Raw genomic sequence first — 13,210 nt, forward strand, 5'->3', positions numbered from 1 at the left:
AATCAAGCCCAGATTTCAATTCTTATGAGAATTTCTTGATGGACAGAGCTGGAGCTGTCAGTAAAGAGGAATGGAGAAAAATGCTGTGTCCAGATGGGCTAGCATGATTAACACATGCAATATCTATACAGACTCAGCGTGAGGTATGCAGCCAATGTTGTATCTACTAAATACTGGTATGAATGGGTTTAAGATTTATAAAATCATTTACTTAAGCAGGCACATTCTTTTTATATCCATTCTACACTGATGTTTTTGGTTTTAACAGGACAAAATATGAACATGTCCAATGGATCTGTATACTTTTGCAAGGTACTGTACCTTGAAAGTACAGCTTCTCAAAGTTGCCAGTATTACTAACAACTCCTTGCATAGAAGGACTCCTGTTTTAACGTGTCTGCCTCAAAGCTAGTTGAGCTGTGCATTCAGAGGACATGCATTTGGTCACCTCTGTCTAAAGTGCTGGAACTAAATAAAAGTCTTTCGTCAGATGAATTTTTCCATCAAAGCTCTCTGATCTTTCAGCTTTTTTTCTCCGTGTTTGCACATCTGCTTCAATCCCATGTAAGCCATCTATGCAAGCTCATGCTGCTTCCTTGTGAATGATGATATACCTGTTGAAGAGACTCTTCAAGGGCGCATGTGTCTCCTGAAGAGGAGTAAATCTTCCAATTCCTGTCAGTCAGTCATGACTCCACGCTCCACGTAATCTCGCTTGTGTCACACTCCTCATCTCTCTCTTTGCATCCTGTGCTATACAAGAAAAGCACTCAACACATCCTCTGAGAGAGTTAGAAAGCAGCATTGCCTAAGAATGTTGATTTTTGACAGATTACATGGCTGCGAATGGCTGCACAAAAGGATTATGAATGGGAGGTAAATGAAGCTCTTGGTGATACAGATTCACTGCGAATGCTATTTGGGTTTTCTTATTAAGTGGGTCTCATGGAGATTGGGCTCTTCGTTGACGCATCTCCATGTTCACATTTGTGCCTTTTGTTCACGTCGAGAGCCACAGTCTCTCTCCTTCTCCATCTGATGCAATGAGCAACAAAACGAAATTAATGCACTAATTCAGTGCTGTGCATGTGAGCCGGTTTGAAATCTTTTTGTGTCAAACCACCTGGGGCGTATGCTTTTGGTGAGGAGGCCATGTGTAGAAGTTCCATTTGAACTGGGCCCAAAGTGATGCATTACTGGCATTCTTTTCCAACTTCAGATTAGAGGATTGATCTCATTTAATCTTATTGTGAAATAATTTATGACTTGCTTCCTCCATGAAGGAACTTCAGTAAGCTTCAAAAGATTAGATTCAGTATATGTGTTTAGTGCATCTTGCCGTGCACATACTAAACATGGAAAAAGATGGAGTATTACATTTTCCATTAATTCTATCAACCTGTGTAATTCAGTATATATGCATTGTGCAAAAATGCCTTATTATGTTCGTATACTAACATCTGTCTTCAACTGCTTGCTTTCCAGGCTTTCATTTGAAACAAGGCTTATTAGCTCATTCTATTTTTAGTTTGCTTTTTCGTTATATTAGTACAAACTACACATACGCACCTTAATAAGAGCATCAGCAGTGACGTTCACATGAAGGAAGGCAAAGACCAGGGCCAAACAGAGTGGATCTCTGACGTTTTGTTTTTTTTCTGCAGCGCGTCTGGTGCGCACTGATATAAACCCCATGGCGCGCACCGAGCGCGCAGAGGAGCAGAGAAGAAACAACAGGGCAGCGCGCAAATCTCACTTAGACCTTCTGAGAAATGTAAGTATTTTAAATTTTTCACAGTTTTTCCTGAGAAATTAACAAAAGTCGGCATTTGTTGTTGTTATTTCGACTTTTTTTTAAATACATGCATTCTATTATTCACTACCTTAAACTTCTTTGAGCACAAATCAAATTGCAGAACAGTTGTCACGTAAAAAGAGGGGGACATACAGTAGCAGGAGTATTTAGATATGACGCAGGCTGGTTCTTTCTTCCCTGTGCCAGATGCATCCCAACTTGGTGAGCTGTCTGGGGACTCTGGGGTTCCTGTTGTGGGCGCTGGTCTGCCTGGGAGCCTTGACGGAGGGGTACCCGGTGAAACCGGAAAACCCCGGGGAGGACGCTCCAGCGGAGGAGCTGGCCAAGTACTACTCAGCCCTGAGACACTACATCAACCTCATCACAAGACAGAGGTGAACTAATTAATAGAATAGAATAGAATAGAATAGAATAGAATAGAATAGAATAGAATAGAATAGAATAGAATAGAATAGAATAGAATAGAATGGTCAATAAAAATTAATATTGGCAACAATTTTGTTAATTACCTTTTGCAAAGGAAGAGCAGAACACAATAAAAATCTATCTATCTATCTATCTATCTATCTATCTATCTATCTATCTATCTATCTATCTATCTATCTATCTATCTATCTATCTATCTATCTATCTATCTATCTATCTATCTATCTATCTATCTATCTATCTATCTATCTATCTATCTATCTATCTATCTATCTATCTATCTATCTATCTATCTATCTATCTATCTATCTAATCATCTATTTTTATTTTAATAAGTCACTTCACATCTTCTTCAAATATTAATCTCCTTTCTAAATACAATGCCAGGAAAAAATATTTGCCTTTTTACAGATTTGTTTTATTTATTCATTTTCATTTTGAGTATAACTGAATAAAATAGAATCTTTTTCATTCTATTCTATTCTATTCTATTGTCACGAATTGCCATCACTGAGAGGATTTTTTGTCAAGTCCCCCACAGTGTTCTTCTGAATGTCGGGGATTTGGAAGCCTCTGCAGGCGATTAGCCACTCCAGGTTACCTGTGGTCTGATATGACTTATCATCAAAAGCACAGAAAGGGAAGATGTAACTTCCTGTGATGCAGCTCGTGTTGCTGTTTCCCTAGATTATGGTTTGACTGTGCTCAGTTGTTATTGAGCTTATAATTAGACATAGGCCAGATGACACAAAGACGGGCAGGGAAATAATTCGTGTTGTTTTTTTTTTGTTTTTTTTTGCCAAATTCTGTAAATAAAAATAATAATACGTATAAAAACACTGGTGCCTAACAATTTGGATTCTGAATTAATGTCGCTTGTGTGTTTCAGGTATGGAAAGAGGTCCAGTCCTGAAATTCTGGACACACTGGTCTCAGAGCTGCTGCTGAAGGAAAGCAGAGACACACTTCCACAGTCAAGGCATGTATGGATTTATGTGTGTTTAAGTTCTCCTTAGGAGGTAGCAGAAAGCTGACCTTTATCTTTGCTGTTCTCTCCCCAGATACGATCCATCATTGTGGTGATGGCTCTCAGTCGCCCTCCGCCTCGGTCACTTCTGATACTCTCATGTGTATATGTCTGTCAGTTCCTGCTGTTCTGCATCACCACTCTGTCTCTGCATAGGTTGCTTGTCTGAATGGTCACATAGCTTATCTCACCCTCTGTCTGTGTATAGGCTATAATTAACACAGCTTACAGTACAGTCTGAACCATGAAATTGTAAATAGTTTAATTAGTCATTATCTGGGAACCCCAATAGAACATGGAGGAGGGGCATGTTGATTGTATTGTATATTTGTGCTATTAAACAATCACTGTTTGAATAAAAGCATTTTGGAATCTGTTTTTATTTTAGGTACATGCATACAAAATGATTAATTGGTGAACCACAAGTTCACTTCAGTGAGTCATTGGTGTTATTACAGAAATATGTTCAGTGCTATGAGAAACTAATTCCTTACAGATTTCTTCTGTTTTTGCTATTTTGCCACACCTAAATGTTTCTGATCACTGAGCAGGTTTTAATGTCAAAGTTAACATAAATAAATACAAAACACCATTTTCAGATGATAATTTCTTTTATTAAGGAAAAAAATCCCCCAAACCAACTGGTCCCTATGTGACACAGTAGTTGCCATCTAAACAGGGTTTAGTCTGACCTCAAGGTTGAGTCACCAGTGCGCTCTCTGAGTAATTTTGATTTCCTACAACTAATGGAACGGTTCGCAACTGTTCCATGTTCTCTTCAGTTCTGGTTAACAGCTCTCATTGTGGTTTGCTAAAGTCCCATCATTTGGTTTCTCATTTGTTCTTGAAAATTGTTTTGATCAGGCTTTGATTATTTTAGCCTACTTCATGTTGTCAGACAGGTTGTGATGTCTGCCAGTAATCAGGCCAGGGTGTAACTAATTAAACCAAACCAAAAATTATCTGGTCAATCACAGACAATTCATGATTTAAAGAGGGGTAATTATTTTTACATAAGTCTAGAAAGGCTTGGAATTTTTTTTTTCTATCATTGCTTATGTAACCATAAAGAGATACAGTATGACCAAGGATTAAGGTAGAAGGGGTGCAAAGAAATAGAAATGTATCATAGAATAATTAGTTGTCACAAATAAAAGTTAAATTAGAGGCCCAATCTTTCCTTGACATTTGTGGATGGGTTTAATCCGAAACCTTAATACAAAAGACCTGCAATACATACAATCAGAATGTCCAACCAGAGAGGACTACATTCTGGATCACTGTTACACCACCATCAGAGACGCTTATCACGCCGTCCCACGTGCTGCACTGGGCCAATCCGACCACATCATGGTCCACCTGATTCCTGCATACAGGCAGAAACTAAAGCTCTGCAAACCTGTTGTGAGGATGACAAGGAAGTGGAGCAGTGAGGCTGTGGAGAATCTCCAGGTGTGTTTAGGCTGTACAGACTGGGATATGTTCAGGACTACTACCAACAGTCTGGACGAGTACACAGAGGCTGTGACTTCCTACATCAGCTTCTGTGAGGACAGCTGTGTACCATCATGCACCAGGGTGAGTTACAACAACGACAAACCCTGGTTCACAGCTAAACTCAGAAGGTTAAGACTGGATAAGGAAGAGGCCTTCAGGAGTGGGGACAAAGACATATACAGAGAGGCAAAGTACAAGTTTGGCAAGGCAGTGAAAGAGGCCAAACGACTGTACTCTGAGAAGCTCCAAAACCAGTTCTCAGCCAACAACTCAGCGTCTGTCTGGAAAGGGCTCAAGCAAATCACCAACTACAAGCCGAAAACTCCCCACTCCATCAACGACCGACGCCTCGCCAACGACTTGAACGAGTTCTACTGCCGCTTTGAAAGACAAAGGGACAGTCCTGCAACCATCCGCCACGACGCCCACCAACAGCTGCAGCTACAATCCACCACCCCCACCTCCCCAACTTCAAGAGGGGCCTTGGCACCTCCAACCCCCACCCTGAAGTTCCCCCCCACCAGCCCCCTACCCACGCCGAGGACGGCTCTTTCCATCCAGGAGAGGGACGTCAACAAACTTTTCAGGAGCTGCTCTTGCATCTTATACTGCTCTATATTTACTCTCACTCACTTAAAACTGTGCACATATATTTATATTTTATTGTAGATATGTTTATACTGTTTAATTTGTACTGTATTGCACCGACTACGCCAAAACAAATTTCTTGTATGTCCAAAAACGTACTTGGCAATAAAGCTTTTCTGATTCTGATTCTGAGAATCAGCTTTATTGCCAAGTTCGTACATACAAGCAAGGAATTTGACTTCGGTACACTTTGCTGTTTGGTTTCGTTTTTGTATTACAGAATATACATATTTACAATGTACAATATACACATACATAATAAAAAGGTGCATTTGCAACATCTGTATGCTGTTCTGTACTCTATTGAATGTTCAACAGAGAAACAGCCTGGGGGAAGAAACTGTCTCTGTGGCGGCTGGTTTTAGTGAACAGTGCTCTGTAGCGATGGCCTGAAGGTAAAGCTCTAAACAGTTTATGTGCAGGGTGTGTGGGGTCTGCAGAGATTTTAGCAGCTCTTTTCTTGACCCTAGACCTGTATAAGTCCTGGATGGAGGGAAGGTCAGCCCTGATTATTCTCTCTGCAGTCCTGATTATTCATTGCAGTCTGGACCTGTCCTGTTTTGTGGATGAACCAAACCACACTGAGATGGATGAAGACAGGACAGACTGAATGATGGCAGTGTAGAAGATGACCAGCAGCTCCTGTGGAAGGTTGAACTTCTTGAGTTGCCTCAGGAAGTACAGTCTCAGTTTCACGGATGAGTCCGATGAGGTGCAGTCATTTGTGTACAGGGAGAAGAGGAGTGGGGATAGAACACACCCCTGGGGGGCACCAGTACTTATTGATCTGGATTGGGAGAAGATGCTCCCCAGTCTCACCTGCTGCTGTCGGTCCGTCAGGAAGCTGTTGATCCACTGACAGGTGGAGGCTGGGACGTTGAGCTGTGTGAGCTTCTGGTGGAGGATGTCTGGTATGATGGTGTTGAAGGCCGAGCTGAAGTCTACAAACAGGATCCTGGCGTACGTCCCTGGGTGGTCGAGGTGTTGCAGGATGAAGTGTAGACCTAAGTTGACAGCATCATCTGCCGACCTGTTTTCTTGGTAAGCAAATTGCAGGGGGTCCAGCAGGGGGCCTGTGATGTCTTTCAGATGCTTCAACACCAGCCGCTCAAAGGATTTCATGACCACAGACGTCAGGGCTACAGGCCTGTAGTCATTTAATCCTAGGATGGTGGGTTTCTTGGGCCCCGGGATGATGGTGGATCGTTTGAGGCAGGAGGGGACCTCACATTTCTCCAGTGATTTGTTGAAGATCCTTGTGAAGATCGGAGCAAGTTGATATGCACAGGCTTTCAGGCATGATGGGAAGACGTTATCAGGTCCTCCAGCTTTCTTTGCTTTCATGTGCTGAAAGAGCCTGTTTACATCTTCCTCTGAGATCTTTAGTGCAGGCAGAGGATCTGAAGGTAGTTGGTTTGTAGCTTTGTGGGAAGAACTTGTTCCTGAATGGGATGTGGAGGGGATGATTTGAGGTGTGAATGGCTTCTTGTCATGTCTGTAGTAGAAGCCATTCAGACGGTTGGCCAGGAGACGACTCTGTTCAGGATGAGTGGGGGGGCTCCTATAGGCAGTCAGGTTTCTCAGACCAGTCCATACAGCTGAAGTGTCACCAGTAGAAAGGCTGTTCTTAAGCTTCTCTCTGTAGCTTCTCTTGGCTGCTTTGATCTCCTTTGTTAGTCTGTTCCTGGCCTGCCTGTACCGCGCCCAGTCTCCACTGCTGTGAGCTTCTTCTTTTTCCCTGCGCAGATTCCTGAGGTGTGGAGTAAACCATGGCTTGTTATCCCCAAAGGTGCAGAAGGTCTTGGTCTGCACACACATGTCCTCACAGAAACTGATGTATGATGTCACCACATCAGTTAGTTGGTTTAGGTCAGTGGCTGAGGTTTCAAAAACAGTCCAGTCTGTGCATTCAAAGCAGGCCTGTAGCATCTGCTTTGATTCCTCAGTCCACTTCTTAACAGTGTGAACCTTGGGTTTGGAAGCTCTTAGTTTCTGTCTGTAGGTTGGGATGAGGTGGATTAGATAATGATCCGAAAAACCCCGAGCAGCCCTGGTACAAGAATATGGAGTTAGATTAGAGCATTCACCATGTCGCTTTTGTCATATGAAATTATTTTAAGTTGTTGGGGCGGGTCGGGGCGGTTGTTGGGGGTTGGCTGGTGTCTGTAGTTTATTATTCATCTTCAGACACTCCTTAGTCTTCTTGAGATCAAGTTTAGACCTGTACAGCCGCACCTTGCCTCCTACTCGAAAACAGCTAGTTGACCCTGTCTGTGTAGTTAGCAGGAAAATACACCAAAACCCATTTTAATATGCTCTGGCAATCACATAAAATGAAGAATTTTTTGTAGATAGGGTCCAACAATTGTCTCAGATAGGCAGATAATGGCGTCCTCTTGTGGCCTGAGGGGTAAGTGCCTCTTCTAACATAGGAACATGTTTAATTTCCAGTGCTCTAGTGCAATTACTATTCTGGTTATGCAAGATGGCTTCTAGACAGTAAAAGGTACAGGTAACAGCCACCTGGAACAGAAATATTCAGGGGTTACCCTGCGCAGCTCTGCTGGTGCAACATTTCACTACAAATCTCACTTAAAGTCTCCTGGTTTCTTTACTTCCTTTCTCACAGGTCTTTTATATTCAGAATTCATTTTAGTGTACCTTTAACCACTGATAGCACATTTGATCCTAAGTTCATCAAATATAATAGAAACAAATTTCAATCATAATGAAGTGACTTAAAAAAGTAACACACAGTCTCACAATAAACCACTTAAAAATTATTCTGAACACAATCCTGTTTTCAAACAGAAAAACAACTGCTACCGTGTTTAACTGTGTGGATAGTGTGTTCAGGTTCATGTGCAGTGCAGTCGGCCGAAGGGTTCAGTTTAAACCTAGAGAAACCTAGAGATATTCAAAGATTGAGATTGTTTTACAACCTAACCCTGCTATAAACGTATATCATTTTCTTATAGCTTCACAGTGCACTACTCTGTGTTGGTACGATCCATAAAATCCAAATAAAGCACACTAAAGTTTGTGGTTGCAAAGTGACAATCTGTGAATAGGTGATAATACTTTCGCAAAAACAGGGTAAGAGGGAAGTAAAATATTTTTGAAATAATGTATGTTCTCTGTTCCCTCTCAGGACGTTTTAAAAATGAGCTGCTTTAAAAATGTCATATTTAAGAGCACATTTTATTTTCCTGATGCACTCTCTAACTTAACAATCCAACAATCTTAGTTCATAATTGGTGTGCATTCTAGTTTCGCTCAGGCGTGTTTATGTGAATGGTCGGTGCCTTGTATTGTAATAAAAACTGAATACTATTTACATCTGTAATGGTTGTAATCAGTCACATCTGCTATTGGTCTGTGGGACGTGACGTCAATGCTGGGGCGGAGCCTGGTTGTTTGATTGGCACAGTGTTCTCAGCAGTCTGCTGCGGGACCAGGACAGACAGCTGAAAGGGGGGGGGATGATCTGAATGTCCGACCGGGACAATCGGTCGATCGCCGTGAACTCACGCGCACGACTCATAGGTAAGTAACGTCTCGTGGACGCTTCTGAACTCATTCATAAATTGGTGTTGAAATGTCAGACAAAGACACTTGGCGCGGTTAAGAGGCGCAGCAGCAGCATAGTTTGACAGAGGCAGACCCTCTCTGCGCTGTCAGAACACGTTTTCTCTTAGATCTTGTGTCGGATTTGTCATTTTCCCCTCTTCTTCCATGTAATGGGGACGGATCTGACGCACGGTTTGGAAGTGTACGCGCGCCACAATGAATGGGCTCGGATGGGTAACAAAAAAATGGCCGCACGTGAGGCAAAAACAGTGTGAGCGTGGGCTATAGCGGTCTGGTCAGCCGAAAAACGGCGCAAAGCGTTTGGCACGGATCTGTGCGCACGGCTCCAGCGCTCTGCCGTGCGTCAGAGATGTCATAGATTCCTGACAGAGGTATCAGAGGAAAGAGCTGCGGGACACACGACACGAGAAGGCAGGAACTGTCCCGAGACTACCTCCACTAGTAGTGTGAGAAATAAACAGGGCAGGTCAGGTCATATAAGGCTGAGCAGTACAAGAACTCACGCTTTGGCTGTGGCATAGCCAGATGCTCATATCGATTTTTTTTCTTCCACTTAAGCAAACGAGTACTGAATAATAATATCAGACACTTTTTTATGTGGGCAGTTAATGGGAACATAACTGCAGCACCCAGAACTGGCCAAAGGGTGATTGGGCCAACAGCAGATTTCAATTTGTGGGCCCTCTATCTGAGTAAAATATAATTTAGAGCCAGAAATCCTCTTGCAAACACAGAATGCAAATAAACCAAATCAAAGCCTTTCCATTGGTTTTCAGAACAGATAATTAATTTTTAATGCTACTTTTCTGAAATGGAAAGGAAAAATACTCAAGCATTTTAAGTTATACCCCCAAGACCGGATGCGTCATTATCAAATATGGATAGATACATAGCATCTCTAAACAGCAGCATCTTGAAATATTTCACAGTAATCAGAGTACAGATAAATTTTTTTTAACTAAAGCAAGAATTTCCCAGGAATATTTAGAATAGATATGTGGCTGTGGGGTTACAGAAAATTGATGCAGCAAGCAGCTTTCCTTCCAAAATTAGGAAAGATGATCCATACCCACCAAAAATAGGTTTTCCATTTGAAAACCTTTTTGCCTCAGGATCCCAAAATAATTGAAACCTTGGATTTAAGGAGAGGAACACCCCGAAGCTGAGGAGTGGGGACACAACACCTTTAATGTCTCAGTGACACCCTGTCGTAAGGGCCAATGATGTTGTTTGTGAGCATAAAGTTTCAGGTCAGGTTAAAAAAAACAGTTAAAAGGTTTATCAGGTTTTTTATTTTTAGTGGTGCCCTTTGTCAGCACAAAACATCTGCTGATGTCTAAAGTTCCCCATGAAGGTTTTTTCTATGTGTCTAAAACAAATTTTTATTTTATTAAACCTTTATTTAATCAAGTAAAATACTCAAGAATAAAATCCCTTTTACAAGAGGTAGCTGCAAATGAGTGGTGTAAAGAACAACATTTGACTGCAGATTCTGTATGATTATTTTAGCTATATATATATATATATATATATATATATATATATATATATATATATATACGCAATGCCCAGAATTGGTAACTTAAATCGGTCACTTTTGGCTGTGATCTTGGCTGCCTACTGCTTGCTTTTTTTAAATACCTTTTTTTATATATTCCTTGATTTTAAACTTGGAAATTTATATAATTATTGTGAGCCAGAGGTCTTAACCTGATTAAAAAGTTGTTTAAATTGTGATATAGCTCACCTCCTTACAAGCCACCACACCATCACCAACATCTGTTTTAGATTGTGTTTGACTACACTACACTATTTTTTTGTGCACATTGTTTAACAGATCTTTTTAAGTCACCTAGGGAGCTAACATGGAAGTTCCTTAAATCCACTATACAACAGAAAGTGAATGTCATCTTACTTTATTTATTGAACTGATAATACCTGAGATAAAGGGCTTTAAAAGATGACAACTGTAATTACATTGTGCTGATAGGGCTTTTTTCTGACTTTCCTATTTGGTCTAGCTGCTGTATTTGGTGCACAACACTTCAGTACTGACTAATAGAGTCAAGAAAGAGAGGAGGGTTAGTCTGTAACTTTTACTGACTAAATTGTGCCCAAGGCCAGATTTAGGAGGATGTGGGCACCTGGGCGAAAGCCAGTTTTAGTACCCTACCCACACGAGATCCCTTTATGCATGCAAATTACTTTACATTGATAGTTAAGTACATCATCTTCTGGAATTGTTGGACTTGCCTGTGTGAAAATAGAAGTTTGTATTTGTGATTTTTAAAAATCGTTCATATAAACGCTGGGACACATGTTTTTCTAGAAATGTTTTCATCCATGTGAAAAAATGACCTGGAAAAAAGCATAAATAAGCTATGGCAGGCCTATATCAGATGAGGAAATACGTAAAAATGTTATTTAAAACCAAAAGTTTTGGGTCCCCTAAGATAATGGGTCCCAAGCTACTGCCACTGTAAGCCCTTGCTCTGCCTACAATATACCATGGAGTTTTTGTGTGAATGTATTTGTATGCAGTTACATTGTGCATGAATTATAACGCCAGTTCAGATATAAGCAGCTGAAATGATTAAACTACCCAAGCAGCATTGTATTATGACTGCTACTATCGCCCTCCTCTGATTACAAATTCAACACTTATCAAATCTTTAAAATATTCTCTTAAGTTCGCTGACCAAAAAGCATTAAAGCAAATTTAAAAGCAGGCTTGTTGTTGAAGCTTGACTACAAACATAAAGTTTGTAGTCAAGCTTATCATACCTCTAGCAGCACTCAAGGAATCTCAGGTCCTTGTTACTCAGAGAAGACAAAGTGCCACTTGGTTGGGATTATAAGCAGTTTAGCCTTTGGCACATTATGGATGGAAGCCTCTGGACGTACTGTGACATCCCTGGACATCCTTCCTGAAGGAACTGTCCAGGCTGAAGGACCACTGAGAGTGGATCATGTTGCATCCAAATTTGGTTTGATATTTTTGTCCCTCATAACCAGATTTGTTTATTCTATTATAACAAACAAAAGAAGGATATGGAGACTGAACCAGCCCAGTGCATTAGAGTAGTTCTCCTGTCCCTGAGGTTGAATATCCAGTGAGAGTTCTTACTCAGAAGCCAGTGACCTTTATTGTTGCCAAAGTAAGATGAGCAAGCCTTCCCATGCCCTTATGTGTTTCCTTCCTGTCAGCAGGATGGAGAAAAACACGAATTTCAAGTTGGAGACATGCCCTCAACTTGTGTAGGAACAAATGGGAGTGAGCCAGTCAGAGACCATATCCAACACGCTGAAGATTCTTCTCTTCTATTATTCATACTGTGGAAGACGGGCAGTGAAAAAGAGGAGGAGGAAGTCAGCGAAACCCTTCCAGACATGGGACAACATGAATAAGAGAGCTAATATGTCCCCTGTCCAACACCATCCCGGTTCTTCCTAACTATTAACTCAAAACTTTTACAATAACAGCTGTTACTTAACCAGCTGTCGAGAAGACAAACAGCTAAGTTATAAACTTCATGTTTTGATGAGTTGTGTGTCAGGATTGCTGGTAGGAAAAAGGAAGGTAAATGTCTTCTTCAGTTACTGCTGCAGGCTAAGCACCAAGTTCACTCAGTTACATTAATCAGTATTATCAGTATTAGAACAATACAGGGACGTGCCTTCAGAAAGTCTTTAAGGGGGTAGCTGGGGGCCACTAGTAAGAGAGATTGCACATCAAAACTTAAAGATGTAGAGATTGATTTTTTTTTTTAGCTTATGTTTTCTGGTATTACTGATATCCATTTGTAGCTATGTAGCTTTTATTACCTTTACAATCATAGTGGTAAATACTAAGAACACATGCATAGTTAAAAAAAAGAAAATCAACCTAATAACCAATCCCGGTGGAGAGAAATTTTAAAATTGGGTGTAAAACTTTAGGGGCTCGCTGGCATAGATCCTATGGCCAGTGCGGGTGGGGTTAGAAAATCTGTTGGGCTGGCCATTTCCTTTGTGTTGCCATTGACAAAGCAGCGTAACTGCAGGTTTTCAATAAAATTGTATGTAGGCCTTTAAACTGTTTTGATTTTACATAGAAAACCCATCATTTAGTCCTCCCTAGACATAAATACAGGAAAATGGAAGTTAAATACCCTACTCAACTCTCTGAAAATAGAGGGATCAAGATGAAAGATTACATAGTATAC

The 13,210-nt window shown here is 41.0% G+C and overlaps 2 protein-coding genes across 5 annotated transcripts in view; both read left to right on the forward strand.

The window, feature by feature from the left end:
* The first annotated feature begins 1,645 nt into the window (after positions 1–1,645).
* On the forward strand, positions 1,646–3,645 carry npy (neuropeptide Y). The gene is made up of 4 exons (XM_047383747.1): positions 1,646–1,774; positions 2,003–2,190; positions 3,132–3,221; positions 3,304–3,645. Exons 1-4 carry the CDS (start codon positions 1,694–1,696, stop codon positions 3,323–3,325), a joined length of 381 nt encoding a protein of 126 aa, XP_047239703.1. The 5' UTR covers positions 1,646–1,693; the 3' UTR covers positions 3,326–3,645.
* A 5,177-nt stretch (positions 3,646–8,822) lies between these two features.
* Positions 8,823–13,210, forward strand: part of pals2b (protein associated with LIN7 2, MAGUK p55 family member b) — a 32,611-nt gene continuing 28,223 nt past the window's right edge. For all 4 annotated transcript variants that reach the window (XM_047383699.1, XM_047383700.1, XM_047383701.1 and 1 more), the window contains exon 1: positions 8,823–8,960. The gene's annotated coding sequence lies outside the window, so the exon portion shown is untranslated. The remainder of the gene's footprint in view (positions 8,961–13,210) is intronic.

This window comes from Girardinichthys multiradiatus, chromosome 13, assembly GCF_021462225.1.
Source record: "Girardinichthys multiradiatus isolate DD_20200921_A chromosome 13, DD_fGirMul_XY1, whole genome shotgun sequence".
Classification (NCBI taxonomy): domain Eukaryota; kingdom Metazoa; phylum Chordata; class Actinopteri; order Cyprinodontiformes; family Goodeidae; genus Girardinichthys; species Girardinichthys multiradiatus.